The sequence below is a fragment of the Planococcus citri genome, chromosome 2 (assembly GCF_950023065.1).
Source record: "Planococcus citri chromosome 2, ihPlaCitr1.1, whole genome shotgun sequence".
Taxonomy (NCBI): Eukaryota; Metazoa; Arthropoda; class Insecta; order Hemiptera; family Pseudococcidae; genus Planococcus; species Planococcus citri.
Window position 1 is genome coordinate 44,751,917 of NC_088678.1, and position 26,718 is coordinate 44,778,634.

Sequence of the window (26,718 nt, forward strand, 5' to 3'; positions counted from 1 at the left end):
AAAACTGGTTTCTAAAAGTACCTATGATTCTGATAGTTGGTAGAAATGTGTTTCTATTTTTTTGAAAAATGAACAATGGACTATAAACAGTTTTTGATGATCTTTTTCTGGTAGAAGTTTCACGAAATATCCACTAGGGGATTTATTTTTGTATCAGTTCAGCAGTTCCATCTAATAACTATACATAATCAAATTTTGAAAAACAAAACAATGTACAATTAATCGGTAAAAACAACATTTATTCAATAATATCACAAAGAGGTCCGTTTTACTTGAAACATTTATCTCTGTACCGTGGTAACCACGCACCAGGTACATAATAAAAGTAAAATCGCTTTAAAGTAATCAGTTACTAGAACATCAAATTACAATCAATTTTCTCGAAAAAAGAAAAAAATGACAAGTACATATTTTTTGTAATGAGTAGGTACAAGCTAGTGTTTTGCAACAAGGAAAAGCGCGATTATGCATCTGATTAACGTAGTTATTATGTACTTAAATATCGCAAAGACTAGACAAACAACAAAATTATTCTCCTACTCGCAAGGCAAAGCACATACAAGCAGAAAATTTAACCCCTCAAAGGAGTCATTGTTGACCTGATCGTGAAAATCCAAGATGGTAGAAATAAAATTTTCATTCAATTCGTTTTTCAATTCAGGGTATTTTTCTTACAAGAAAATTTCATAAAGAAAATTCCTGAGCTATATATGTACATGATTTTTTTGATTCGAGTATTTATTTTTGAGTTACTACGGAAGTTTAAAAAATTAAAATAAACCAGTTTCATCGTTTCGGGTACAAAAGACTGGAAATCGAAATATTAGGGTACAATGAGACTTTAAACAATAACACTATCAATGAAGTGTAACAACGAGAGCACACCAATCGAGAGTTTACATTTCAAAAATAAAAACAACAAAAACATCAATAACAAACAATATGTACATTGTACAACGAAAATGGAAGAAAAATTATCGAGTAACTATATTGCACGGGTAACTGATTCGTGAAGTCCTATTTTTAATAAAAATTATGTAAAATGTTATAATCGAACCCTTTATTTGAAGAATGACTGATACCGGGGACATCGTTATCAACAATTTTCCATTGGTTGTTTAGTTGTTGCAATTTAATCATACCACAATATGGAACTTCGTACAATAATCGTCCAATTACGTCCCCATCTCTAGGTTTGGAGCCTATCAACTGTCTGGAACATATATCCAACGTTGAACCATGACCCAGAAGAAGGATATCTCCACCGCCTATGAAAAAATCGTAGATTTAGTTCGAGATTCTAAGACTCGAGTGTACTTCATGAAATACATATTATATTCACCGTTTTCAGACACTTCTTTCAAAATTTTATTGACGACATCGTAACCTCGTTGATAGTACTGCTCGCTAGTTTCGTCCAGTAAAGTTTTCAAGAGATCGTAGGAGTACAAAGGTTGGTAATTTTTATTAATAAAGAAACCAGCGTTAACTAATTCTTCTTGAGTCATGAACGATGGATATATACCGGCATACAGACTAACCCACTCGAACAAACCCGGTTCAATTTTAATTGACACGTCGTTTATTCCTGCTCCTGAAATGGAATACATTCGTTTAAAATTATGAGATAGTCGACTTTGTCGAAACATTTTTATTAATAAGTGTAAGCATGTATTTTACCTCTGAAAACATTGTGGCAAGTCTGTACACATCTTAGAGCCGGAGAACTATAAGCGTGACGAATATTCACACCAGCCAATGCGAGTGATTCTCCTATTAGCGACGACTCGAAAGCCCCGATGTTTGTTAGAGGAGAATCAAATCTAAATGACTCGATTGAACCTTCTCTTTTGGGTAAACTAATTGGCATGTTGGAGTCATATCGAACGTATTTTCCTACAAAAATAAAAACAAAAATAATTGTGCGAAAGAAATTGTTTTAAAAAAAATGGAATTTGAGTAATCACCATCAGCTGAAGAACAATTTGATATCCAGTTTTCAAACAAATTATCGACTCGTTCTGCATGGCGCATTACATATATGTTGGTGTTAGTTTTCTGTAAATAAAAAAAATAAAACTATACAAAGGGAAGTGAATCCTGCCATTAATTGATTTATAACATCGTTGTTTTAAAGAGAAGAAGAGAAGTAAAACAGAAAAGATGATGTTTTAGAAAAAAATAAATAAGAATTTAATAACAAATACCTAACTTATAGAAAAAATCTCAAAATGATGAAATGCAGTATTTATATTGAACGAAAACTCATTATAAATTTTAAATAAGGCCAACCTAAATCATACAAAAACTAGCATACAAACATTGATAGCGTTATCTGATATTTTTTGCCGTAGAAAAATATTTAATTATTCAATTTAAGAGGAATTAATATACCACGAGAACGCAGATAAAATTAAATATTATTCATTATTTTGTACGAATTTATGAATTCCAACCTACTTCGAAGCAGATTGAATTCGTTAATATATTTTTAGGTACTTACATTCTAGTGGAGTAATCCCATAGTAACTACATTATAGAATGTGATTTATTCTAAAAATATAATTTTCAAGCTATATATTACCTGCCCGTTTGTCGGAAAAACTTCGGCTTTTTTCAACATCGAATAACCAGTGAAGACAGGCATTGAGACAAATATTGAACCTAAATTACAAGAAAAATTACATACTTAATTCAATATCTCTGTAATGGGTACAATTTTTAAAATTTGCATGTGTGGTTAAAATATACCCATTTACCTATATTATTAACAATAAAAAAATTAAACTTCTTTGAATAAAAGGATAAATGACTATTTTAGAAAAAATTACGAAACTACTGTGAGCATTATGAGCATTTTTTTCAAACCAAACAAACGGACAAAAATTTTTTCAACAACAAATCTGCCAATTTTGAAACCGATATTTTCATGACAACGACACTTAAATAGAAATTCATTTTACACCTAAGCTCTCAACGCTAATTGATAAAAATATTACCAGTGTATTGTAATCGAAAGGCTATTTTAAAAGACTGAAGTGAAAACATCTCTATAAATTCATGAACGTTATGGAGCATAATTAAAGCGTAGCGTTATTAATTGATAGATTTCTAGCTGATTACCTTCCTTGATAAACAATTTGGAGTATTAAATTTTAAGCGTTTAATATTAACGTATTAAAAATCGATAAATCCAATTTATTTAGCAAATTTGCCTCAGAAATTAATTCAAGGTTAAAATAGAGTGACAGAAGATATAATTGTGTAAACAAAAAATGATTAAATTCGTCTCAACTTTCAGCCTTCAGGACTGTCCTGTCACTTGTTCTGTTCAAAATATACCATTTAGGTTGAAAAACTGTTGAAGTTTTCGATATTTTGAATTTTTTTCGATGAATGTTTGTCGTAAAATTATGCTCCGTGCAGTTTTTCTTGGAAAGGTGTAAAAAGAAATTGAAAACAAAAACTCACTTTACGCCTTGTAACAAGGAACGTTTTCTTCTGTTATAACTATTATTATTATTAAACTAATCGATTAACACGATTAATGAACCATTTTAATTACTTTTTCATTTTTAATAAAACGGTCTGAGATTTTTCTTGACAGGAGCTGATAAAAATGATAAAAGTGATAACACAAGATGATTACTCACAGGGTTACCAAAAAATAAAATCGTAGTATGACCATCCCTCTCAGAAGAAAAACAAGAACCGTAAATATTGTTTTCTTTGCATTAATATTTCTTTAAAGGTGAAATTCAATTTATCAAATTACTTATATTCTTCAAAATCTAATTAATAACAGTTTTATTCCAATACCTAATACCGACATAATAAATTACAAATAAAAACAACAAATTCATTTCGACGAGAAATTTAAAATGCGAAGATCATTTAACATTACCTACCTGTGCAACAGCTGATGATTTTTCCACGTTTATCATTTTTTTTGATGATGATAAATTACCATATGCAAACAAAATTTTGCAAAATTTCTGCATCCTGAAATCTCATCATGAAAGTTGGCTGAATTCCTTCAATTCCTTCCACAAATCTGCAAACAAATTATGGCACTCAGAATGTTCATTGGTATGTCATCTTTAAATTGCTGTCACTTAACGTATAAAATTCTATTTCAGAAAAAAAACGTATCACCTATTTATGTTTTAGAGAAAGCAGTGCTGATTTTTTTACTGCACAATTTCTTGTATACTCACGTCTATTCATGGAACAACGATGAACTGGAAGTATTTGATGCTGTTGATGATGTCAAACAGAACTTTTATACTTTGTTAAACGTTACTCAGGTATTTTGCAATTGAACAGTAAAGCTGTTCAACTCGTTTTCTTGACTTGATCGCCGCCAATATTTACGATAAAATTGTTTCCAGGATGCCAATCTGAATGCTATCAAAAAATCATTTCGTAAACTTTCTCTGGCTTTACATCCAGATAAAAATCCTTCTCCAACAGCAGATCAGGATTTCCGGCACATCGTTACAGCATATGAAATTTTAAAAAGTTCCGAAAAACGTCAGTATTATGATAAATTCCTGGAACATGGTATGCCCGATTGGAGGCAAGCCGTGTATTATTATCGAAGAGTTCGGAAGATGGGATTGCTAGAAATGTGTTTGATTTTGACGGTTATTATCAGTATTGGACAGTATTTGGTCGCATGGGCATCGTACATCGAACAGAAGTATACGTTGGTACGTATCGATTTATTCGCCTGTTATGTATTTTGATGGTATTATTTCTCAACGAATAACTTAAATGGTGTTGTAGAAAGAACTGCTCAAATCCAAAGACAAAAAAGTGAAAAAAATGAAAAAGGGAAAATCTGATACCATTTCGTTTTCAGACGAATTCATCGAGTCTAATGTTAAGAAACCGAGGTATGCGTAGTTCGTCTTTAATTATTCGAGTAATTAACAATTGTCACTGAATTTGTGGATATTATTTCTGTTCTAGTGTACTGAACACATTACCTTTTCAAATATGTTACATTACGAAAGCTTTAGTTATTTTTCTTTTCAAACTAGTCATTTCAACGATTAAAGATTGGAATAAAGAATCTACGGTAAAGATGCCAAAAGAGCAAACTCGTCAAAGGTATTTAAATGCATGTTTTGTCTCCTAATCTGTCGCTGTAATGATACTTAAATTTAGAATAATATATGTTATAGAACTGAACCGTATTCAAAATCCAGTCACGAAAAACCAAAAAAAGTTGACTTTACTCCAGAATTAGTCAGCTATGAGCCAGAAATACAGCGAACTACGAATAAAAAAACTGACGAAGTAATCGCCAAAAGTTCTCCGGTTATCGTTGGTGGATTATGGACGGACGATGACATATTAGATTTAATTAAATTAGTTAAAAAGTATCCCGCCGGTGAATCGGAAAGGTGGCAAAAGATTGCCGATGCTATGAATAGAACGGTATCCGAAGTTACTCATATGGCTAATAAAATCAAAGACAACGATTTTCGTTTACCTACTGAAAACGAAGAAGAAAATGTAGAACCCGAACCTAAAAAAGTGAAAACTCGGGGTGGTAAATTAGGAATTGTGGACGTTGAAGGAGAAGAGGAGAATAAGCAAAGTTCGAATTGGACTCAAATTCAACAGAAAGCTTTTGAAACTGCTCTCAATAAATATTCCAAAAAAACAATTGACGATCGTTGGGAAAAAATTGCCAATTGCGTACCTGGAAAAACTAAAGTAAGTCTTTATAGTCACAATTTAGAATAATCTGACTAACCGTATTCATTTTCTAAAGTACGTGTATTTTTGGCTTATTTTATTGTAGGAGGAGTGTATGCTTCGTTATAAAAAAATAGCGTCGATGGTCAGGCAAAGAAAAACCGTCGAAGAAGCTCAAGAAAACAGCTAATACAGAAACGAATGTAGGAATTTTTTTACTAATTAAAACAACTGTGATTATTTTATACGTATCTGCGAATACGTCAAGATTGGTAACATTGCAACGTTATCTTATCGTGGTGGAACACGAAATCATTGTAAAAATTGAACTTTGGTTTACATGTAATCGTTTTTATATGAGTACGTGGAAATTAATTGTTCATGCTCGCGGTTTATATAAAATTCTCTACGAATTCGTGTATAATAATGATATTTTCTTCATTTTTATGTATTACTTGTACGGAGTAATTTTGATTTGCCAAAACTTTGTTTCAAAAAGGAGATCACGTAAGTTGAATTTTTATACAAGTTCTTTTTCCCTAAAATATCAAAGAATATACCTCAATAAAAGTTAAATTATTCGACAATAAGTATCGAAGGTTGTAATAAAGGGTATCTACGCACATTAATTAACGTAGAGTTTATCAAAATCATCTTCAATAGTTACCATTTTTTAATTTATGGGAATTTCCACTAAGGTAATTTATTTTGAAGTATTACTATCCTAAGCGTTGTAATATAAGTACTTCTTTTGCTAATTTTGATAAAATTTACATAGGCCTACATCGTCGTGTGTGAGTATTACCTACCTACCTATCTATCTGTTTCGTAGATTTTACACCATTTGATTATGATTATTCATTTCGTGAAAACATTGTATTCTTGTGCGTTGTTTTTTAAGTAATTGCTTCATATTATGAAATATTTTCTATCTGTTTGATTTTGAGTGCAAATGATTGTGAAAAAATTGAGCAGATATTTTTGTTAATTTTTTTACATGTTCATTTTCCTGGTTAATTTCCGATTTTTTACTCAATTTTATATGAATAGTGGTTAAGCTTTTTTTTTCGATTAATATTCATTTATTACGTACCTCAAAATAATTTGAAAGAATTTTATTTGTGTGAAGAATTTCTTCAGTGAAGTGTTTTTGTTTTTCTATTTTGTATTTCTATTTTTTCTCGATGAATTAAAAAATATATAATTACGATTCGTGTTAAATTCTTCAACTAAATTCTTATAATTTAAACTTCTGAAATGCTACAAAGCAAATGGGTACGAATCTTTTTTCAAGTATCAAATTTTGATAAAATTCCGTAACTTATCTGTTTTGCATCATAACTACTCGTATAGAGGAAGAAAAATTTGAGATAGTTCGTTGATCAACTCATTTAATTTTTTTATATCTAGAATAAGATGACCTAAATAATTTTAATTTTTGAAATACTTTCACTCGTAACTATATCTTCTTAAAAAGGCAAGATGGAATGTTAAAGAAGGAATTGGACTTTTTTGCTTGGGACAGGTATCCATCAGATGATTCCATCAAAGCAGCTCTATGTAAAATGAATTGGTAACTCCACCTTCGTAAAATTTTTCAATTTGGCCTAATATTGCGAACCTTTTGCATTTATGGAAGTTCGATACATTTCATGGAAGAAAATTTATTTTACAGAGTGTAAAAATGTAGGTACCAAATCAGTTAGAAATAATTCAATCGAATTCGTTAGAGTATTACTAGGAAAGCACCATCCTGATGAATATTACCTAATTTACTAGTTGATGAAAGTTACCTGAAATACATACATGTATCGCTTCAGTGGGGAATGAGAATAGAATTTTAGAGTTGTAGCCTCACCAACAAAATCATACTTCACCTTCATCAAGAAACATTTTATGTTTTCGACTGCGACCCTTCAGCTGTCTGAAAAATTATTTCCTTTTGTTGTCACCACTTCGTCGTACGTAGATAAAAAATTCGTTACAAACACTGCAAATATCTAGGTACGTAGGTATATTAGACAAGATTGGTATTTCGTTCATACTGTGACCTTTTCTTCACTCTTCATCGCTGTGTTATACTTCCACAATTACCAATGGGGTATTGTATACCTACAGCTACCTACGTTTGTAGGTCCTTACCGAATACCTATGTGCATTTAAAATTTTAATTTAATGAATCTATTATAACGATAAGGCATTCATAACGGAAAGACAAATAATGACTTAAGAATTAATCAACAGTTGACGACTAGGTAGGCACCTATATCGTGAATTTTATTACTTTGGATATTAATTGTTGTCTACAAGGAATTATTTTACAAAATTTTTAGCCTTACAAACATAATTTTGTAATTTGGTTGGATTAATTAATTTTCGATATTCAAATCTCAGAGTGAGTACCTAGTCTATCTATAAATCTATCTAGTTATCAGTCATGAATCCAGCACACCAAATTAATTGATTTTCGTTTCAATTAATCTTATCTTCCTTCAACATTTTTTTTTCTAAATTGCATTATTGCTTCTAATTACATGAACATAGATAATTATTAGTGAAGCTGCGTATCAAATCGCGATAGAAAATTTGAAAGTAAAAAGTAAAATGGTACTATAGATAAAATATTGTTGATAGGTATGAGATCATGGAATGAGCTTTTTTAGAAGAATTCGTAAGCTATTTTTTGTGCAAAATTGTGGATCTCGATTTCGAAAATGTGTACCTATTTATTTTTTGAAATGAGGTACCTTTAGTAAACTTTCAGAGCTGCAGATATGCTCATATTTTTCTATGAAGCAGACTAACTCATCCAACATGGTAAATTTAACACGAATACAAATTACATTTTTAGTTTTAAGAAATAATTCATTATCTTCAAATACTGATACTTGATTGAATCACTCGTTAGTAGATTAATTTTAGATACAGCTGCCATATTTTATGAAATTATTGGTGAATATACGTTATTAAATTATGCTCCTTGACCCAGAAATGTTACGCCGGAGGTTTAATGAAATTTCAATTTCATCTATCATTTTTATCGGTACATTTATACCAATAGGATTATCGCATCTTAAAATGATGGAAAAGGAATTAAATTTTCATTTTTAGTTATTACCTACCTCGTTCGAGGATTATACCAAACCAACATTTGAGTTTCTAATATTCTACGAACAGAATTCCGAGGCTGAGTTACGCCTACGAAGAGCCTGAAGAATGCACAGAAAATGTTTTCAGGTACCTATCTTTCATTTCAATTGTTGATTAATTTTTTTCATTTCCTTCAAAATATTATCTACATACTTCATTTTTTTATTTTGATAATTATTTTATATCACGATTCAAGTTATATTAGTGTGACGTAGGTTTATACTTTTTCTTTTTTTATAATTTTCTTGTTATTTTTAAAAGTTTTTTAAAGATTTTATACTGTGCCCACATCTGTGCACACTCGAGTCACACTACATACTTAGGTGCATAGTATATAGATATTGTTAGGTAGTTGAAGTTCCTATCTGAGGAGATTTGAAATTCATCAGCTTTTTCAGAAATGCGCGTCATTCGGTGTCTTATCGACATCGTACGAGTATTTTAAACACGGTTTTGAAAATGTATACCTACCTAATCAGTAAATTTGGTTTCTTGAAAAGAATTTTGCAAACAAATGTGCCTACACTGCCTACTGCCTATCAATACAACTGTCATACCTATCTACATACAATCGATGTCAAGAAGTTGATAAATGGTAGGTATAGGTAGCAAAAAGAAAAGAAGTAAATAAATTTCGATAAACTATCTTTTTTCCCCAAATGAATTATCTACGTGATCATTGTTCTAAACCCTGACCTTGCTACAGATTAACGTTAAACTACGGATCAAAAATTTTTAACTCGCATTAGGAATTGTTTCACATACATTATATGTATACCAACCGAGGGATCGTGACAAAGCAGATTTTCGGATCATTCTGTACTGAAAATTATCGAATAATGATAACAGTGATGAATAATGATGTGGTGATAAATGTTTCATCACTTTAACAAATTCATTTACAGTTTATCTCTTTGTTTCATCGGAAGTTTACAATGGCTTCTGTTGATAAGAAACGTACCTACACGTTGTTCGACGGTAATGTTTCGTCAGTTCTCAGTCCTCAGTTCTCGGTTCTACAGTTAGGTACCATAATTTGTAATGTCGTGAAATGGCAGAGGTATATTTTAGTATACCTAACTTGTTGTAGGAAATGTTATTTTCTAATTTTAATATTGCCTACTAATGTTTTGTGACCAAGTTCAGTGCTCGTATGGTAGATACAATATTGTGCACGTTGACGAAGAATGTTTATTCGTGTTCGAGTGGTAAATTGACTCCTGTAGAAGCAGTTTTGTATACGCCTTACCCGGCGGTATTCGGCTTTTTTGAGTGCACCTAATACTGTCAGGTAAAGGCGTCTTCACGCTGCATTTTTCAACGATTCAACGAGAGGAATTTTTACGCGATTATTTTAATGAAATATAAGTAGGTATCTGATGGACCCGAATAATGTAAGTTTTGTGGTTTTAGTTCTTAGTTTTAAAAATATGTATCTACATATAAGTTGGTTAGTGTATAGATATGCGTAGTCAAGTACATTATAATATGTTGATAGGTACTTGTCAGTATGATATGCTTAGTTGCAAGTTACTTGCTACTTCGTAATTTAATGATTGAAATAATGTGTTTTTACTAATCAATCTGATCTGTAAAAGAAGGTACCTATATGTACGTAGGTATCTGATCAAAGTCATCGAACTCATAACTTTACACTTGAAAAAAAATTTATGCTGAATTTTGAGATATTTATATCGATTTGAATTACCTACCTAATCCACAAAACCTATTCTTTCGTCTCATTTCTGAAGAAAATTGAAATTTCTTTTCCGATGACCATTATTTTTTTGTGAAAATTTCTCGAAAAACATTTTTAAAGAGTTTTAAACAAGAGATATAGTACCTAATAAAGAGGATAAAAATTTATTTAATCAACAGTTCAACTTATTATAATAACTGTAAAAATAAATTTTATATGGTAACAGTCAAAATGAAAAAATAAATACATTTTTCCCATCTGGATAAATAAAAATGCATAACAAAATTAGGCATCGATAATAATTATAAGTAACAACCAAAAAATATATTTAAAAATTAAATAGGTACAAAATTATTTAATTAAATGCTCAAAATTTATGTCCATGAAATCAAATTTTCACTCGGAATTCTGTAGGAACTATCTATCGTATAAGTATATTTCACGTTCACGATTACATTACTATTCTGCTTATAAGATGAATATATACTCAAGCTGCCCAAATTCTCAACAACCATCATAATCTTCTAGGGATTTCATTCTCATTTATGTGATTTACGATTACCGAAATCAGGAAAATGCTGCATTTGATAACTAGTAGAACCATAAACTGGAACCGTCTCCATATTATTCTCGATAGATGGCTGAAACATGAAAAAAATGAGTCTTCAATTTATAAATGTTAAGAGTGTCTTGAAAATTGAGTTCCTCTTCAGTGTTATGAGAAGAGTAGGCAGTACTTATAGGCGTACGCCTGAAATTTTTCTCCGAGGTAAGTTTGGACTTCGAAAGTAATTGAAGAAGAAATTACTTCCTCGGAGTATAATTCAATTTTTTCATTCGTAGAGACATTTTTCTATGCTCTTAAAAGGATTTTAAATTATCAAAACTATCTTACATACGTAGACGTACGCTCAATTCTCAGATTATTATAAAACACACGAATGAGTAGATACGTATGTAACTACATATTTACCTGTATCAAATAGTTATAATTCATCTCATCCATACTGATTTTGTTGCAATAATTTGTATCTTTCTTATCATTTCCAATCGTATTGACAGGTCTGCTCTGGTTACAGTGCTACAACAAATTTAAACATATTTAAGTAAGGTAAAACGCATAAAATTCACCGAAATTTTTTAAGGTAATTATAGTAACTTTATCTTACTTTATCATTGATTTCCGGGAAAATGGCGCTGAGATTGAAATTGGTTAAACTGGTGGCAGTATGTACGTTATTAGAATTCACGGCGGCGGTATTTCGATTAGATTTCATTTCGTAATTTGGAGCCGAACAAGTGATCTCAGAACACTGCTGACTCGACTGACTGAACGAATAAGAAGTATTAAAGCTGCAATTGGCTTTTGTCGAATTATTCGTCAACGCACTGGCATTATAGTTATAATATTTAGAGTTTTGGGGATTCGAATTATTCACCGAATTCTTTTGCACTGCAGGGCATTTATTCGCTGTAAACGACTGTTTACATTTATCAGTCGATTTATTATGATTACCAAAATCTCCTGGTACGATAGAATTATAATGCGGAGCGTACCAATCCGTATCTTGCTTATTATAAATATCTTCTTTTTGATTTTTCTTCTGTAGGCCGGAAGGTTGTATTTGACTCGAATAATTATTGTAGCATTGATTGGAAAATCCGTAGTTATTGAAACTTTGAAAATTATTAGGATACACGTAATTAGTGTTCGTATAGTAACCAACATTCGTTAACGAAGCATCAGTCTCTGGTTCGATTCTTTTTCTCGAGTAATCGTTGCTGGAGCAATTTGCGTAGTTAGAGTTGTCGTAGGAGAAGTAATTTTGCGACGAGCACGAATTTTGATGATTGCTCGAGCTAATCAGAGATTCGGCGCTGTAATTGCTATTTTTATTCGATAGCGGATTCACAGCTTTATTTAACATATTATCACAGTTAGTTGCATTGTTCTGAGTCTGAATACCGTAATCGTAAGGTTTCTGATGCGATGAAGCGACCGCTGATCGACTTTCTTTTTTGTTTTCTTTGGCTAAGCATCTATTAACGTTGTACTTCAATTCTTTACTTTTACATTTCATGTTCGAATTATGATTATTTTTCAGAGTACTTTCGTTGCTACTGATGTCAGTTTTGGTCGAATTTGTAGCGCAGGACGAGTTGACGGGAGCATTACTGTAGGCCTTCTTGGAATAATCAGCGCTTTCGGCAGGTTTCAGAACAGTACTGTAGTTTTCTTTGTTTCTCAAATAATTGCATTTATCTCTATTGAGATCGTTATCGAAACTACAAGCTTGTTCAATACCAGCGGTGACGCCTATTTTGACGTTGGACTTGGAGATATTTTTACCAGAAAATTTATCGTCCGGCATACGATCTTTATCATCGACCAACTGAGTCACCGATAAAAATGTACTTTGAGAGCTACTCTTGATATATTCATTATGAACGGGAATTCGATCATTTTTGCAATAATTCTTATTACACGTATCACGTTTTGACGTTTTATCCACCTCAGGAGCACATTTCTTCGGTAATAAATCGTAATTATTGAAGATTTTATCTATCGGCCCGCTGGTACTGGAGTTACCTAAAGCTAAATCGCCTACTAACGTGGGTAATGTTGACGGTATCATCATATTATGAGTATCCAAGTGCGGCAAAGTCGGCAGCGTACTCTTGGACGGAGACCACGAGTAACTCGTAGGATTTGACGACGAATACGTAACTTTTGCGTTGGTTAGATTTTGATTCTCGACATAATTTTGATTATCCAAAAAGTAATCTGTAGATGAATACGAAACGTTTCCAAAAGCAGATGAATTATTCTGGACGTTAGTTATACCAGGGTTGTTCATAAAGGTATTCGTACCGATCGAGTCGTCTTTTTGAAGTAGGAAATTGTCGGTTAAAGAATGCGATTGAGATGAAGTATCTGGAGTATTTTTAAGATCCGGCGATGTCATCCAGTTGACCAGCTTGGTATTGTTTGGTTTTTGCGGTTTTTTCGTCTTATCGACCTTAGGCCGATCAAGCTGCGTTGTATTTAAATCATTCAACGATAATCCGAACGTTGATATATTGGCAGAGAAGTCATTCAGTTTATTCTTAAACGAATGAGTTGACGTCCACTTGTCTCGTTTGGATTTATCTTTCAACGAATCGATTTCTTGACTGTAAACTGGCGGTACTGTAGCCCACGAGTTGAAATCGCTGACTGAATCACTGGCCACTGATTTGGTTACAGAAAATGGTTGTGATCCGAGACTGTGGTAAGATGCTGTAACAGGTGCAATGTCATTGTATTTGGTGAATATATTATACGATGGGAAGGTTGCAGCTGTACTCGATGGAGCGTAAAATGGCAAATTCTGCGATACAGGTAGAATATCTTTGTTAACGCAAGTATTTTTCTGACCGAATGAAACATCATTGAAGTTATACCCATCTGAACGTCCAATCGGCAGGTACTGTTTACCGATATCATTTTCTTTGCAGCTTTCCCTGAGTTTCTCTTTGAGTGAAGTCGACGAATTCTCAGCACTATTCGAATCGTTGACCAGTGAATTAGAAACGGTACTATGACAAAATGTAGCGGAATATGATTCATCCGGCTTGTTACATGAGAAATTCAATTTATCGCCAACAGCTTTCTGCGTCTCACGGTTTGAATATTTACTAGAAGTAAATAATAGAGTAGGAGGGGATTCTAAATTTCCTATTTGCAAAATTGTGGTTGACGTGGTCGCCGTTGTATGAACATTATCATCTTCGTGTTCGTGCTCCGGCAATAAATCGGTGTTTTTACAACTTGAAACTAATGGGAAAGTCAACAAAAATGCAGCTGTTGGCGAAATAGAATCAGTATTTTGACCACTTGCAGGTACTTGTAACGAGGTGAATAAATCGTTGGAAAATTCGTCAAATGATGAATCATTATCGTAATGCTTCTTTTCATCCATCAAGGATAAACTCAATTCTTTAGAGATGGATTTATTCTCAGGTACGTTGCATTGTATGGATAAAGGAGCGATTTCTTTATCAGCGGATTTTCTTTTTGACAGTACATTTTCTCCGGTGGTATTATTTTTATGCACATCCTTCATAATAGAATTATCAAAATTCGTCTCCATAGTGACTGGTTGAGAGTAATTTTTATTACAGTCGTGACTAGAACTAGACGTCGAACCATTAGGGACAAATTTCATCAAAAGCGAGTCATTAGATACGCCGCAAGAGGTTGGCAGGTGATGGTATATAGAATTTATACCTTTTTCATGATTTACGGATTCACTCGTGCAAATCGAATCATTCTTTTCATTAGTGCTTTTCAATTCAGCCTCTTTAGGCCTATTTGATTCTAAGCCATCGCAACTGATATTGGTGCTGGAAAAGTTACTAGCACATATATTCAAGTGATCGTCGTAATTCTCTTTTCTTTTGTAATTCATATCTAGTACGTTTTGATTCGACGCAGACTTTTCAATTTTATCGCACGTATTTTCCGCTGGATTCAAATATTGCGAAGAATCCATAGAATGAACATTTTCAGTACAGTTTTCTATACTTCTAGTAGAGCTGTTCTCAAAGAAATCGATGAATTGTACATTCTTAGCGTTGAATTCGTTTGAATTTTGCGTATCGTTGGTATCAAATATGTTCTCAGAACAAGAATAATTTTTACTGTTTTCATTACCTTCGCTGAAGGTACTTTCATTCATAGAATAACAGTTTTCCATATTGAATGTATCATTTTCATTTGATCCGGATTTCTCATTACTATCAAACTGTTCCAACGCAGGGAAATCTTTTTCAGTCGGCAGTGCACTCGGTTCAGTTGCTGTTGCTGATGGTTCGGTACATTCCGCGCTCTCTTTCTGATTCTCAGTCCGAGGTTTTTTCTTAATCGGAGGTTTACGTTTAGGATAGTTCACCAAAATTCCTTTAGATTTTCTACTTTTTTTAGATTTTATTGGAACAGAACTAGAAGCGTTATTTGAAGAGGGATCATTTTCGGATTTTGTAGATTTATATAAACAGACCGCCGGGATTGGTTTTTTGTTTATGAAGGTGGTTTTTGTTGAGATAGCAGACTGTTTCGGTACAATTAGTTTTTGCGATCTTTGCTGCGGTACAGCGACTTGTTGAACAGAGCAAACAGGGAAGACGTTACTATTTTGCATCAAAATTAACGTAGGTACTGTGATTTGTTTATTCACCAGTAAAGTCTGTGAACTGTTGATGGGACTGATTACCGTATTCTGTAGACCATTCACAGCCAAAATATTGGCGCTGGGTAAAATCAACGAATTCGAGTCTAATCGCAGAACACTAGGAGTCTGAAGATTCATTACCGTCGTATTAACGGATTTTGGTGGCTCGGCAGATGTTCCCGATGACTGCACAATAGGAACAGTTTCAACCGACGAAACACGCGCAGTTGTATTGTGTGAAGCTGTACCAGGTACATTTTCTAATGAAGTAGTATCAGTGGTGGTTGAAATAATACTGCTTTCAGTGGAACTCGCAATTGTTGAATTGGTTTCAGACTCGGGGTTTGTATTCTCAATTGAATTCAGTTTGGCTGAAGAAAGATACATTTGTAATTAAGAAATTTTCCAAGAACGGAAAATATTTAAAATAAATAATTATTCTTTACCTTTTTTGGTATCTTCGTTTTCGTTATTTTCATTATATTTTCTTTTACATTTCGTATAAGCTTCTTTAAAGGATACAAAATCATCAAAAGGTAGCGAAGCAGGAAAATTTCCATCGAATTTACGAAGATGTGTGATAAGTTCTTTAATAATTTGAAGTAACCCAGCAACTCGTTTTTGTAATTCATCAATATGATTTTCTATTATAAGGATTCAGAAAATAAATTATATGATTGATTAAAAAATGAACAAACCAAAAATTTGTGGAACATACTTTCTTTTTCAGATTCATCTTCCAACTTTTTATGCTTTATTTGAGTGTTTTGCAAATATTGAATAGTTCTTCCAATTATTTCGGCTTTGGTTAGTTTCACTATCGATGAATTTAAATCCGGCAGCAGTTTACTCAATTCGACGAATTGGTTATTGAATCTATCTCGGCGATTTTTCTCATAATTTCGATTTTTCCTGTAATTCAATCCAATACAATACGTTAGAATATCGGTCTAAATCGGTAATATTACCTATTACATGCTGCATTCCACAGCAAACACTTACTCTGGTCCTTTTTTTCCTCCCATAGTTTTTCAAAAATAAAGTTGTGGCTCGAGAACGGTCTATTTATCCAATATTGTCAACATTTTTTCCACTGATAACCGAAATTGAGATAACTAAGATATTTTGAGGCTGGCATCAATGAGAATCGTAATCCTTCAGTCACACTGGGATGACTTCATTTAGTTTGGTATTTTTCCAACACACATGTACAGCAAATACTTATACCAAAGTGATATAGACCAGTACAAGTGTCTCCACTCCCAACATAAATGGCAGTCAGAAACTGAGTTCACGCAAAACTTCTCCAATAGGGTGCGCTGGCAGCGTTGTGGATATTATCCTTATCAATACAACCATAACAAGCAATGCATTTTTTCTGATTTTTCACCATAATTTTAGTAAATTTAGAAAATTTTGACAACATGATGTATGGTTTTAATTAATTTAATCAATAGTTACGCCTTGTTGCTGCGTACCCAATTGCCGAAGTGGTTATCCGGGCGAACCTAAACGGCGAACATTTTCAGTGCCCAAAGTAAGTAGCCAAAATTTGAGTTACGACATGACCAAGTCCATTGGTTTGAAAACTTGATGTTCTATAATTTCAGGGTCCACCAGATTTTTTGAAACAATGGCAGAGAAGTATTCCTCGCGAAGGTGTGAAGCCAGGGGACCGGATATGCGAACTACACTTCCGGGATGATGAAGTGGTGAAACAATTTCAAGTTTTAGTAGATAAAAATGGAGATAATGAAACCTTTAAATTGGAGCGGGATAAAGCTTATTTGAAGGAAGGAGCAGTTCCCAGTATCTTCCCAAACTGTCCGAAATACCTTACAAAAAAATGCACCATGAAAAGAAAATCGCCAAAAAAAAGGTCAATCTCCGTAATATCAAAAACAAAAAGCAACGTGAAAAAAAGCAGGAAAAAGGTAATTTTTCAATTTTCATGGACATTGCTTCTGATGTCCCATATAATATGCTTAAATTTTTTCTTATCCTAGATATTTGATACTGATTCCGAGAACAACCCTCCGTCTACTTCCGAAGAAAACATCTTAATGGATATTGAGCAAAGCACCTATACCTTGGAAGATGAATTCAGTGCAAGGCAACTTCAACTTCCTCCGGGGTGGCATAATTTTTATGCTGCAGAAGATCGGACCCTCATTTTCCTACACTGGGATGGTGCGAAGCGAGGAGTTGATAAAAAAATTATCATAAAAGAATCTCACGAAGTTGAAGTAATAATATAAATCAAATCAATTAAATCAATACCAGATTCTCATCATTATAATACAATGCAATCAGTTTTGAAATTATATTCTTTTATTTTTTGAAATTTTGTACAGGTGATCATTGGGACTTTTTTGAACATGAATTTTAATTTTTGTAATTGTATCTCATATCAAATTTTGAAAAAAATGTCACGTATCAACTACAATCAGTACAATCAATAAATTTTATATCAATTACAAATTTTTGAAATTTTTCTTTATTTTTTGAACAATTTCATCTTTATTTCGCAGAAATTAATCGCTATTAAAATTCTCATTTCCGTGATGTATTACTTTGTTGAGCTACGATTTTCATTTTCATTCACTTATTTCTAAAAAATTGACCCCATTGTCGGTGAAAATTTGAATTTTGAAACGAAAATAAGAACTGCATTTTTTTCAGTTTTCAAATTTAAATTTTAAATTGCTTACCCAACTTCATTTTTGTTCTGCCCTCAGTAAAAATCCTAGCTATGTCACCGCTTGCAATGAAAAAGAAAAGAAAACTGAAAACATATTGGATTTCTAGATATTTTTTTTCAGCCATGACTTCTGTTACTGTGTTCTGTAGCTTATTAATAATTTTTTTCATTTCCATTTTAATTATTATGCATATTTAAAAAAAAAAAATTAATCAAGATTTCATTTTCCATCATTCTTCACTATTATTGCGTAATTTGAATACGAAGTTCAGGAAATTGTTTATCCACCCTACATGCAGCGCCACCTAGGGGTAGAGTTTTGCGTTACATCAAATCGACGGCCATCTACGGAAGCAGCGGCTTATGGGAGTGGAGACACTTGTACTGGTCTATATCACTTTGACTTATACGTTTCTCGATTCTCATTTAAGTAAACTGCACCGTAAGGCATAAATGAACAACTTTCAACTTTTAAAGTTCTAATAAAAACTTTTTGCAATGGATGATAAACTTTTGGTGTTTTGGTTCATTATCAGCAAAGCGTAACCGAAAACCAATCAAAAACTTTTAATGATAACATTTTTTAAAATCAGCCAATCAAAATCGAAGAAATCGCATATGTCTTTTTGATTCGTTGTTAGTTGGTTGCTTTTCGTAATTCGTTTATGGTTGTTTATTTTCATTTTTTGTGAATGATAGGGGAGTTTGAAAAATGAAAAATCTTGTTAAAAATTTTACGGAGTCATGAATGAATTAAAATTTTTACATTGTTGACCATTTTTCACTTGGTCTTCTCATCTCAAGTGACCACAGTTTTCAGATTGTGTGACCAAGTTTCGACCGATGATCAGTTCAGTTCATCGCATGATATCGTATACAGAAGACGTAAAGAATAAGGTCAAAATATTACATTTCTACCAACGAGTTTTTACTATTCCTTACAACATATAAGAATACTTTTGAATGCTTTTCATATTTTCTATTGTGTTATGCTGAATAGTGCTATACCTACCATACAAGTTGTATACTGAAAACAATGACTGTTCTGAGTAAGTTCTTGGTATTTGCAATTGTACGTTCCTTTATTATTTGTATCACTGTTATTTTATTTTTCAGTGATTCAGCTTGTGTTTCATTACAGTGGAGCAGTTTGAATTCTTCAAGTCCCTGACGTTATATTTGTGCACGTAAAGTAATCATCGTAACAATTTAGTCATGGAGAACGATTACACCGAGTGAGTAATCTGTTGTAATTTCATTGTATTTCTAAACATGCTCTCTCATCTTCGATAAATCATTTTCACAGCTTACGATTCAATAATGATCAGCTCTTGAAACTTGTGACTTCGGCTGAAGTTTTATTCCGGCATCTTTACGATTTTGTAACACCGGACGATAAAGCGTTCATTGATCAATGGCTTTGTTTTAAAGAAGAATACAGCGACGCTTGCTCTAATAATTCTCAACTCGATGTGAACGAAAATGTTCCTGAATGCTCGATGCTTCCTAGAATAGGTAATTTCCGTAATTCAGTCGTGCGATTTCTTCGAAGTTCACAATTCACAAAGAAATTTCGTATTTTCAGATGAAGTATCAGAAAATGAGAAGATTTCTTCCTCTGTTTCATCGGAAGCATCTGATTCCGAATCTCGGTTTCCTTTAACGGATGGCGATAACAATAAGAATTATTTCAATTTCGATGAAAAGAAAAAGGATGCGTTGAAAAATTCTGAAAATCGACCTCAATCTGAAACCAATAGTCATTTATCTCAGGTTGATTCAGATTTGCTGGATTACATGACCGATTTTAAATTATTTAATGATAGTTTCGTTACGGATTGGTTTAAAACCTTTTCCTTCAATGTTGCGGAAATTCGCGAGTATTTGACTTGGTTAGAAAATAAAGGTTAGTGTTCTAACATGCATCCGCTGATTTTGTGTGGTGTTTTCGTAATTAAATTCTGAGTATTTTATACATTTTTTTTTTGTAGATTATAAACGAGTGTGGACAGATTTGTTCAATAACGCGAAGAAAAAAAGGGGTCTCGATGTTAATGCCATGGAGCAGGAGAATATTATAAATGTAAGTATTGATTAGTTTTCATGTTTTTATTGTTGTTATTTACTAATTTCTTGTTTAATTTTTCAGAACAATAATTTTAGAGATGATTTTATGTCGATCGATGCTAGTCGCATTTCTAAAAGAATGCTACCTCAGAATAATCAAATGCAATACGTCCCATTTTGTCAGCAGTGTAACAATGACAATCGTTTCGAAACTATTGACCGGCAAATCCGCCATTTACAAGAAGTTCGGCACGTGTTATTACGTTCTCGTGAAAATATCAATTGTAAAATGAAAAAAGTAAGAAGCGCTCTGCTGGGGGATGTATGTATTTTCGAGACAAAATGATACTATATTTAAGTCGTTTCAGGATGAAATAAATTCGAGTGCACAATTCAAGCGTAGTTTGAAAATAGATGTTGCTTTTGAAATCATCGATGCTTCAATCGAAATAAAAAATGGATGGAGATTGGGGCACGATATACAGAATTTATATTCGTTAAATGATGAAGTAACTTGCTCAACGCTAAATACTCGATACTTTATCCGAAAAATATTTTAATTCTGTGGGAAATTTTTTTTTCAGATCGACACCGTTATTGCCGATTGTTTACATATTTTATCGTTGAATGAAATACGGTATCTCATGACGACTTATTTGAAAAATATTATGGAAATGAGAAAATGCAGTTCTGAATATGATAAAGAATTGCTAAAATTAGATGTGAGTATAGCCGTAGGAAGGCATTTGAAAATAATATACTATTTACTTTACATCGAGCGACTTTTTTCAGGCCGAAATTTCCAGTCAAAAGTTTCTAATTTGGAGATTATATATGATGATTAATGAAAACAAACGTTCGTATGAAAATCAATGGTTAACGTTGCACAAAGAATTTGAGCAAAAATTACAGGTACTCGGTAAAACTGCCACTGATGAAAGTAACGATTCTGCTATGGAATCAATTGCCGGCTTGCAAGGACGAAAGTTACTGTCAATCATTGAGCGAAATGATGCTCCTGAATCATCACATTCTGATATTAGAGGTAATTTTTTTGATTCAACAAGCGTTTGCAAAATCTGCGTGACTTCAATCTTACATGCAATGTGTTTTTTCAGACATGAAAGATGGGCAAAATATCGTCTCTGTGGTTTCGCATATTCCAGAAAAAAGCCTGAAAACATTGCAAAAGACTCATGGCGCATCTTCGGGGACAAAAGTAACGAAAAGCAAGAAAAAACTCATCATACAAACTTGAAAACAACGACCAAACTTCTTGTCAAAATTAGACTGCTTTTTATACTTTTGTTTTATCATTAATAAGTATCAGTATTGTGTTCGCAAACGACAGTATTCTTCTTGAACTTAATTTTTGCTTTTAATTATCATTGTGATTCGATTTTTACTTACTCAATCATCTCCTTCCATGCACCTCTTTATGTAGTTTTATATTAATTATTTCTGCCATCATCGTCCATTTTTACATTCTTTTCACATATCACAATTTTCATGTTTTTTTTCTTTCTTTTAGTATCTCTCCGTACAACCAAAGTCGTTTTCTTTGAAATACTCAGATTATTTTCATTGAAATTGTTTTCTATTATATTTGTGTTCTTCGTCCTTATTTGTACTTTTCAGGTCAAATTGCATAGAATGTAGTTACCATTTACTTTTAATGGTCGCTTTGAATAATTATTGTATCGTTTAAGTTCTTATTTTTAATTAAACGCCTATACTTAGATGAAATGAGATGAGAATTTAATGTAGTGGTATTTTAGATACTCAAATTGAAAACACATCACTTAATGCTTTCGATTTTGATTCGGAATTCTCACCAATATTTACTCGTATTTCATTAGCCTACATACACATAGTAGATAATTGAAACACAAAAAAATGAAAATTTATTTCTTTTTGTAGTCTTATAATGACCATCAAATTAATTACTATTTATTTATGTAATCGCTCTTTTAATAAACGAAGAAAATGAGTTGAAAAAGAACACAGTTTTTTCCTCTTGACCTTTCATGTTTCACAAAAACTAAGTATGCGGCGTTTGTACTTACAGGCTGTTGACAATTTGAAAAGTATTCGCGTTTATTCAATACTTTTAGAAAGACTGATTTTTTCATAAGTAATAAGAAAAAAAACAAAAGATCAAGTAACAAATATGTACAATATTCAACAACGTATGGCGTCTATTATATTATTTACAAGTCCGAGTATGTCAAAGGATTCAACGCTATGAAAGTTGTGCAATGCCGTTCCTGTAAAAAAAAATAACGCTTCAGAACACTTCATCGATATTCGATAAACATCGGAACAGCTAGCCTAATTACCTTAAAACTGAGTACATCATTCAAAGTTCGTCGTGGAGTTCTTTAGGATTGAAATCACTCTTATGAATAAATACTCCTTCCATTGGTTTCCAAGCGGTACCATAAGCATCTTGTCTTCCAACACCGACTATTTCATGTTGACCACTGATGGGTCTGCCATACGTTTGTTGAGTAGCGGCTAGAAACCTGAATATTTTACTCGTTAATAACAGTTACACTTGACATGACATTAATATAACAACTTTCAACTTACATTTTCGTATCAGCATGTTGGAATTTCACTTGCCTACTTCTGTTCCAATATTCATCATCGCATACAACTTTCCAATGATCTCCACTGTCTCCTTCACCTGAAAAATGATCGCTGATTAACAATGTGTTCATTTTTCAACATAAAACACTCAACCTTATCATTCAATTACCATTGTTTCCATAACACGATATTTCTTGGTGTCCTGACAAAGGCGAACTAAAGAAATGTGAATGTAGGTTTTTGGTGGTAGACAAGTGTTGTAATCTAATTGTATCGCCGCATTTAATTGACTCGCTAAAATGAAGACACACAGTTGAAATTATTTAGTAATTTTTGAATGAATAATAATTGAGTTACATACCCTCTAACACAGGTCTGACCCGTCACTGCTTTAATGGCCCAGTGTGAATTGATGTCTTCGGGGACAGTTGTGCCCGTAACAGATTGTTGACCACTTCCTGATCCATATTTGACATCATGCGAGTGCAATCTTATTTTGTAGTCTATATTGTATAATTTTAATACTGAACCACAGGTAACGTGATCTGGGCTTTTAGCTGGGGAACAAAAACGTTCACTTAGACTCGTGAATTCGAATGCAACGATATAATAGCACAATGTATTAGTAATATAGAGACCAAACATTGTAATGTAATAAATTCAAAGGAAAATTTACCATATATAAAAGGTATTCGTTGAACAAAACTAATCAGGAATCCGACGTGGAAAAGTAACCAATTATTTACAAACATTTTGATGACTAAAATTTAAACGATAACTCCGACACGAAACGTTCATTACGTAAAAGAATCACCGGTGTTCATCGTGAGTAATAAATTTATCGTAAATTAATAGAATTATCGCAAATTATTAAACTTTTTTCATTTTCGATACATTTTTTACTCATTGTAATCAGCAAAATATCAACCGGCAAAAACCAATGAAAACCAAACACGGTTTTTTGATTTGCAGTGCTACCGAACTTGAAATTTCTTTTAGAAACTTTTCACAAATTCACTCAGATAATTTTAAATTGCAGTTTGATACGATTTTTCTGCATTAAAAAATAGAATAACAGCAAAAATACTCAAATCATTTTTTAAAATAAATTTTTAAAAATTTTTTCCAATAATATAAAAATGTTAAATTCCAACTCCTCTGTAGACTTTGAGAATTTGGTGTTTTTTTGTTTGAAAGTCTGCATTCAAAAATTAACCTACCCACACATACCTACTAACATCTTTGTTTATTTTTGTTTTTTATTTTTGCTCAAAAAAGTTCAAAAGTCAAAAAGTTTGATAAGAAATGAAATGATAATTTTATTAATTTTTATTAAAACTGCATTAAATTAAAACTATTGAAAAAGTTGAAAAGTTTAAAACAATTTTAATTTATAAAGCATTAGACTCAAGACTCAAAGTACTGCTACAATTACATTCATCAGAAATGGTCCATCTGTTGCTCTAATTTCTAATTTTGTAATCCAGTCATCAAAATGGAAATCAAAGAGAAAATCGAACATCCTCTCTCGCTGAAAGGTAAATATTCATTGAACGTTTCTGGTAGTAACATAATTTCCATACTTTATAATCAATTCTTTTCGATTGGTTGGTAGTGATGAGACTCACAAGGCCTACTTTGAGTCCACCGGTCATCGTAACTTGCGAAACTAAAGATTTACCAGGTCATTTATTCAATACAAATTTAAAGAATGATATCACATCTGTTAGCGGAGGCGAATCATTAGCGGTCGGTCAGTTTCTCCTAGTTCCTCAGAGTTTTGGGTACGTTATCACTGAGATACCCAACCCTACCTTATGTGGTCATCAACATCAATTTTACGATTATATTTCAATTTTACAGAAGTATTTATCTCGGGGAGACGTTTTCATGTTACATATGTGTTCATAATGACTCCAACGATATTGTGCCAAATGTAGTTCTGAAGGTAATACTGAAAAATATGTTTTCCGAAGTTGAACATTAAATTTCTAAAATTCTAATTCTGTTCAGGCGGACTTACAAACTACCACTCAAAGACTTCTCTTAATTGATAATAACTCTTCATCTGTACTTAAACCAAAGCAAACACTAGATGAAGTTATTCATCATGAAGTGAAAGAAATTGGGACTCACATGTAAGCAAATTGTTTCAGTTATCCTCACACCTGTAATGTGTTATTAATTAATGTCTATTGTTGTGCATGTTTTTCAATTTAGATTAGTATGCGAAGTCACATACTTGAATCGCTTATCTTTCAGGAAATTCTTCAAATTTCAAGTTTTGAAACCTTTAGATGTTAAAACTAAATTTTATACTGCCGAAGTAAGAATTTAAATAATATTTTCCAAGTTACTCGTATAAAAATTCAATTCACTTAAATCCTACGAAACACTGTTTTTGTTTGGATTTTCTTAGTCAGATGACGTCTATTTAGAAGCTCAAATACAGAACATTACCAACGGTCCAATCTGTTTGGAAAAAGTCACCCTAGAAGCTACAGATTACTTCAAAGGTTTTTTTGACATCCATTGATTTTTGAAAATACTAGAAAAAAATGTATCCTAATTTAATACGTGCAGTTTCAGATCTGAATAAAATCGAGAGCAAATGTTCTGTTTTTGGCAACGTTAATGTGGTAGATAAAGACGCTTCTAGGCAGTATTTATATTGTTTGTCTCCTCAGCAAGATTCCATTTCAATATCCAAAGTCAAGAGTGAGGCTATCAGTGTTGGTATATTAGATATTGTTTGGCGTTCGAATCTCGGAGAAAGAGGACATTTACAAACTAGCACTTTACAAACAATGGTTGGTGCCCAGTTTTTAATTCTGGTTGCAGTATTCTATTGATTATTGATACACGTTTCATTTCTAGCGCACTGATCGGGGAGATATTAGGCTATCATTGAGCGAATTGCCCAACATCGTTTTTCTCGAGAAACCTTTCAAATTTGTGTGTAAAATCTCCAACATATCGTAAGTAAATTGAAACTCAAATACGCTGTATTGCCCATGCAGTAGTTTCTCCATTTATTTTCCTTTCCTAGGGATCGTGAAATCAACTTATCCATGAGTTTGGAAGAAATGAAAAATTTGGTATGGTGTGGAACCTCTGGTAAATTACTCGACACCATACTACCTTTTCAATGTACTGAAATCCAGTTGAACTTGATTCCATTAGATATAGGCCTACAAGTGAGTTTGATACTAATTCTTAGTACGTTTCAATTCAATTTTCAATATTTACTTATCGACTTATTTCAATCCTGTAGGAAATCAGCGGTATTAGACTAAAAGATACAGTATCGCAGCAATCTTATAAATTTGATAACTTAGCCGAAGTATTTGTCTTACAACGGTAATAACAGTATCCGGAAACGTTGTCGGTTTATGTATTTTGAATAGAAAACAAATTCCAGATACCTTATGATTGATTTTTATTCATGCTGAGTACAATTGTGATATTTGATATATTTCATCATTTTATTATAGTCGTTGTCTATTATATGTAATAAATATACCTACCTTGTTGTAAATTAATTTGTAATCAATTTCTGTTTTCAAAGGTGCTCAGTGCTCACTGCT

General features: G+C 32.5%; 6 protein-coding genes across 11 annotated transcripts; 3 read left to right on the forward strand and 3 right to left on the reverse strand.

Annotated features, from left to right (window-relative positions):
* Positions 1-218: 218 nt before the first annotated feature.
* LOC135835994 (ecdysteroid-phosphate phosphatase-like) lies at positions 219-3,627 on the reverse strand. 3 transcript variants are annotated; one of them, XM_065350532.1, is made up of 6 exons: positions 3,472-3,627; positions 2,585-2,664; positions 1,968-2,058; positions 1,681-1,896; positions 1,343-1,594; positions 219-1,268 (listed from the first exon to the last, which is right to left on the reverse strand). In XM_065350532.1, the coding sequence occupies exons 2-6, from the start codon at positions 2,645-2,647 to the stop codon at positions 1,024-1,026; spliced, it is 867 nt and encodes a 288-aa protein (XP_065206604.1). In that variant the 5' UTR covers positions 2,648-2,664; positions 3,472-3,627; the 3' UTR covers positions 219-1,023. The 3 variants fall into 3 exon arrangements, with proteins under 3 accessions (XP_065206604.1, XP_065206606.1, XP_065206605.1); XM_065350534.1 differs by having other exon boundaries at positions 3,566-3,618; XM_065350533.1 differs by lacking the exon at positions 3,472-3,627 and adding an exon at positions 2,760-3,044.
* Positions 3,628-3,908: 281 nt separating this feature from the next.
* Positions 3,909-6,930, forward strand: LOC135835991 (dnaJ homolog subfamily C member 1). The gene is made up of 7 exons (XM_065350530.1): positions 3,909-4,089; positions 4,171-4,307; positions 4,392-4,712; positions 4,789-4,898; positions 4,975-5,115; positions 5,190-5,727; positions 5,816-6,930. Exons 1-7 carry the CDS (start codon positions 4,068-4,070, stop codon positions 5,897-5,899), a joined length of 1,353 nt encoding a protein of 450 aa, XP_065206602.1. The 5' UTR covers positions 3,909-4,067; the 3' UTR covers positions 5,900-6,930.
* A 3,776-nt stretch (positions 6,931-10,706) lies between these two features.
* LOC135835996 (putative uncharacterized protein DDB_G0282133) lies at positions 10,707-17,008 on the reverse strand. The gene is made up of 6 exons (XM_065350538.1): positions 16,774-17,008; positions 16,490-16,683; positions 16,218-16,415; positions 11,728-16,142; positions 11,532-11,639; positions 10,707-11,199 (listed from the first exon to the last, which is right to left on the reverse strand). The coding sequence occupies exons 1-6, from the start codon at positions 16,794-16,796 to the stop codon at positions 11,098-11,100; spliced, it is 5,040 nt and encodes a 1,679-aa protein (XP_065206610.1). The 5' UTR covers positions 16,797-17,008; the 3' UTR covers positions 10,707-11,097.
* A 113-nt stretch (positions 17,009-17,121) lies between these two features.
* LOC135835997 (uncharacterized) lies at positions 17,122-22,564 on the forward strand. Of its 4 annotated transcripts, XM_065350540.1 has the most exons (13): positions 17,122-17,308; positions 17,382-17,705; positions 17,778-18,017; positions 19,286-19,521; positions 19,589-19,707; positions 19,779-19,987; positions 20,058-20,378; positions 20,464-20,555; positions 20,622-20,837; positions 20,908-21,048; positions 21,124-21,261; positions 21,332-21,584; positions 21,658-22,564. In XM_065350540.1, exons 5-13 carry the CDS (start codon positions 19,688-19,690, stop codon positions 21,795-21,797), a joined length of 1,530 nt encoding a protein of 509 aa, XP_065206612.1. In that variant the 5' UTR covers positions 17,122-17,308; positions 17,382-17,705; positions 17,778-18,017; positions 19,286-19,521; positions 19,589-19,687; the 3' UTR covers positions 21,798-22,564. The 4 variants fall into 4 exon arrangements, with proteins under 4 accessions (XP_065206612.1, XP_065206614.1, XP_065206611.1 ...); XM_065350542.1 differs by lacking the exons at positions 17,122-17,308; positions 17,382-17,705; positions 17,778-18,017 and having other exon boundaries at positions 18,324-19,369; positions 19,614-19,707; XM_065350539.1 differs by lacking the exons at positions 17,122-17,308; positions 17,382-17,705; positions 17,778-18,017 and having other exon boundaries at positions 18,325-19,521.
* Positions 22,421-24,059, reverse strand: LOC135836002 (stromal cell-derived factor 2). The gene is made up of 6 exons (XM_065350548.1): positions 23,808-24,059; positions 23,493-23,688; positions 23,301-23,425; positions 23,132-23,228; positions 22,879-23,064; positions 22,421-22,806 (listed from the first exon to the last, which is right to left on the reverse strand). The coding sequence occupies exons 1-5, from the start codon at positions 23,881-23,883 to the stop codon at positions 22,899-22,901; spliced, it is 660 nt and encodes a 219-aa protein (XP_065206620.1). The 5' UTR covers positions 23,884-24,059; the 3' UTR covers positions 22,421-22,806; positions 22,879-22,898.
* A 354-nt stretch (positions 24,060-24,413) lies between these two features.
* On the forward strand, positions 24,414-26,669 carry LOC135836001 (trafficking protein particle complex subunit 13). Its single transcript, XM_065350547.1, has 10 exons — positions 24,414-24,669; positions 24,747-24,915; positions 24,995-25,079; positions 25,145-25,269; positions 25,352-25,457; positions 25,551-25,647; positions 25,715-25,941; positions 26,009-26,109; positions 26,181-26,328; positions 26,406-26,669. Exons 1-10 carry the CDS (start codon positions 24,627-24,629, stop codon positions 26,493-26,495), a joined length of 1,191 nt encoding a protein of 396 aa, XP_065206619.1. The 5' UTR covers positions 24,414-24,626; the 3' UTR covers positions 26,496-26,669.
* Positions 26,670-26,718: the final 49 nt, after the last annotated feature.

Excerpts from the sequence above, each read along its gene's own strand:
- LOC135835994 (XM_065350532.1), bottom strand. The coding sequence starts at position 2,647 with ATGCCTGTCTTCACTGGTTATTCGATGTTGAAAAAAGCCGAAGTTTTT. Across the intron at positions 2,059-2,584 it reads TTTTTCCGACAAACGGGCAG|AAAACTAACACCAACATATA; the intron begins GTAATATATAGC and ends TTTTATTTACAG. Across the intron at positions 1,269-1,342 it reads GAAAGAAGTGTCTGAAAACG|GCGGTGGAGATATCCTTCTT; the intron begins GTGAATATAATA and ends ATTTTTTCATAG.
- LOC135835991 (XM_065350530.1), top strand. The coding sequence starts at position 4,068 with ATGGCACTCAGAATGTTCATTG. Across the intron at positions 4,090-4,170 it reads GGCACTCAGAATGTTCATTG|AGAAAGCAGTGCTGATTTTT; the intron begins GTATGTCATCTT and ends TTTATGTTTTAG. Across the intron at positions 5,116-5,189 it reads AAAGAGCAAACTCGTCAAAG|AACTGAACCGTATTCAAAAT; the intron begins GTATTTAAATGC and ends TATATGTTATAG.
- LOC135835996 (XM_065350538.1), bottom strand. The coding sequence starts at position 16,796 with ATGGGAGGAAAAAAAGGACCAGA. Across the intron at positions 16,416-16,489 it reads AGATGAATCTGAAAAAGAAA|AAAATCATATTGATGAATTA; the intron begins GTATGTTCCACA and ends TCCTTATAATAG. Across the intron at positions 11,640-11,727 it reads TCCCGGAAATCAATGATAAA|CACTGTAACCAGAGCAGACC; the intron begins GTAAGATAAAGT and ends AATTTGTTGTAG.
- LOC135835997 (XM_065350540.1), top strand. The coding sequence starts at position 19,688 with ATGGAGAACGATTACACCGA. Across the intron at positions 21,049-21,123 it reads TATATTCGTTAAATGATGAA|ATCGACACCGTTATTGCCGA; the intron begins GTAACTTGCTCA and ends TTTTTTTTTCAG. Across the intron at positions 21,262-21,331 it reads AAGAATTGCTAAAATTAGAT|GCCGAAATTTCCAGTCAAAA; the intron begins GTGAGTATAGCC and ends GACTTTTTTCAG.
- LOC135836002 (XM_065350548.1), bottom strand. The coding sequence starts at position 23,883 with ATGTTTGTAAATAATTGGTTACTTTTCCACGTCGGATTCCTGATTAGT. Across the intron at positions 23,689-23,807 it reads ACGAATACCTTTTATATATG|CTAAAAGCCCAGATCACGTT; the intron begins GTAAATTTTCCT and ends TTTGTTCCCCAG. Across the intron at positions 23,426-23,492 it reads GGTCAGACCTGTGTTAGAGG|CGAGTCAATTAAATGCGGCG; the intron begins GTATGTAACTCA and ends TCTTCATTTTAG.
- LOC135836001 (XM_065350547.1), top strand. The coding sequence starts at position 24,627 with ATGGAAATCAAAGAGAAAATCGAACATCCTCTCTCGCTGAAAG. Across the intron at positions 24,916-24,994 it reads CTAGTTCCTCAGAGTTTTGG|AAGTATTTATCTCGGGGAGA; the intron begins GTACGTTATCAC and ends TCAATTTTACAG. Across the intron at positions 25,270-25,351 it reads AAAGAAATTGGGACTCACAT|ATTAGTATGCGAAGTCACAT; the intron begins GTAAGCAAATTG and ends TTTTCAATTTAG.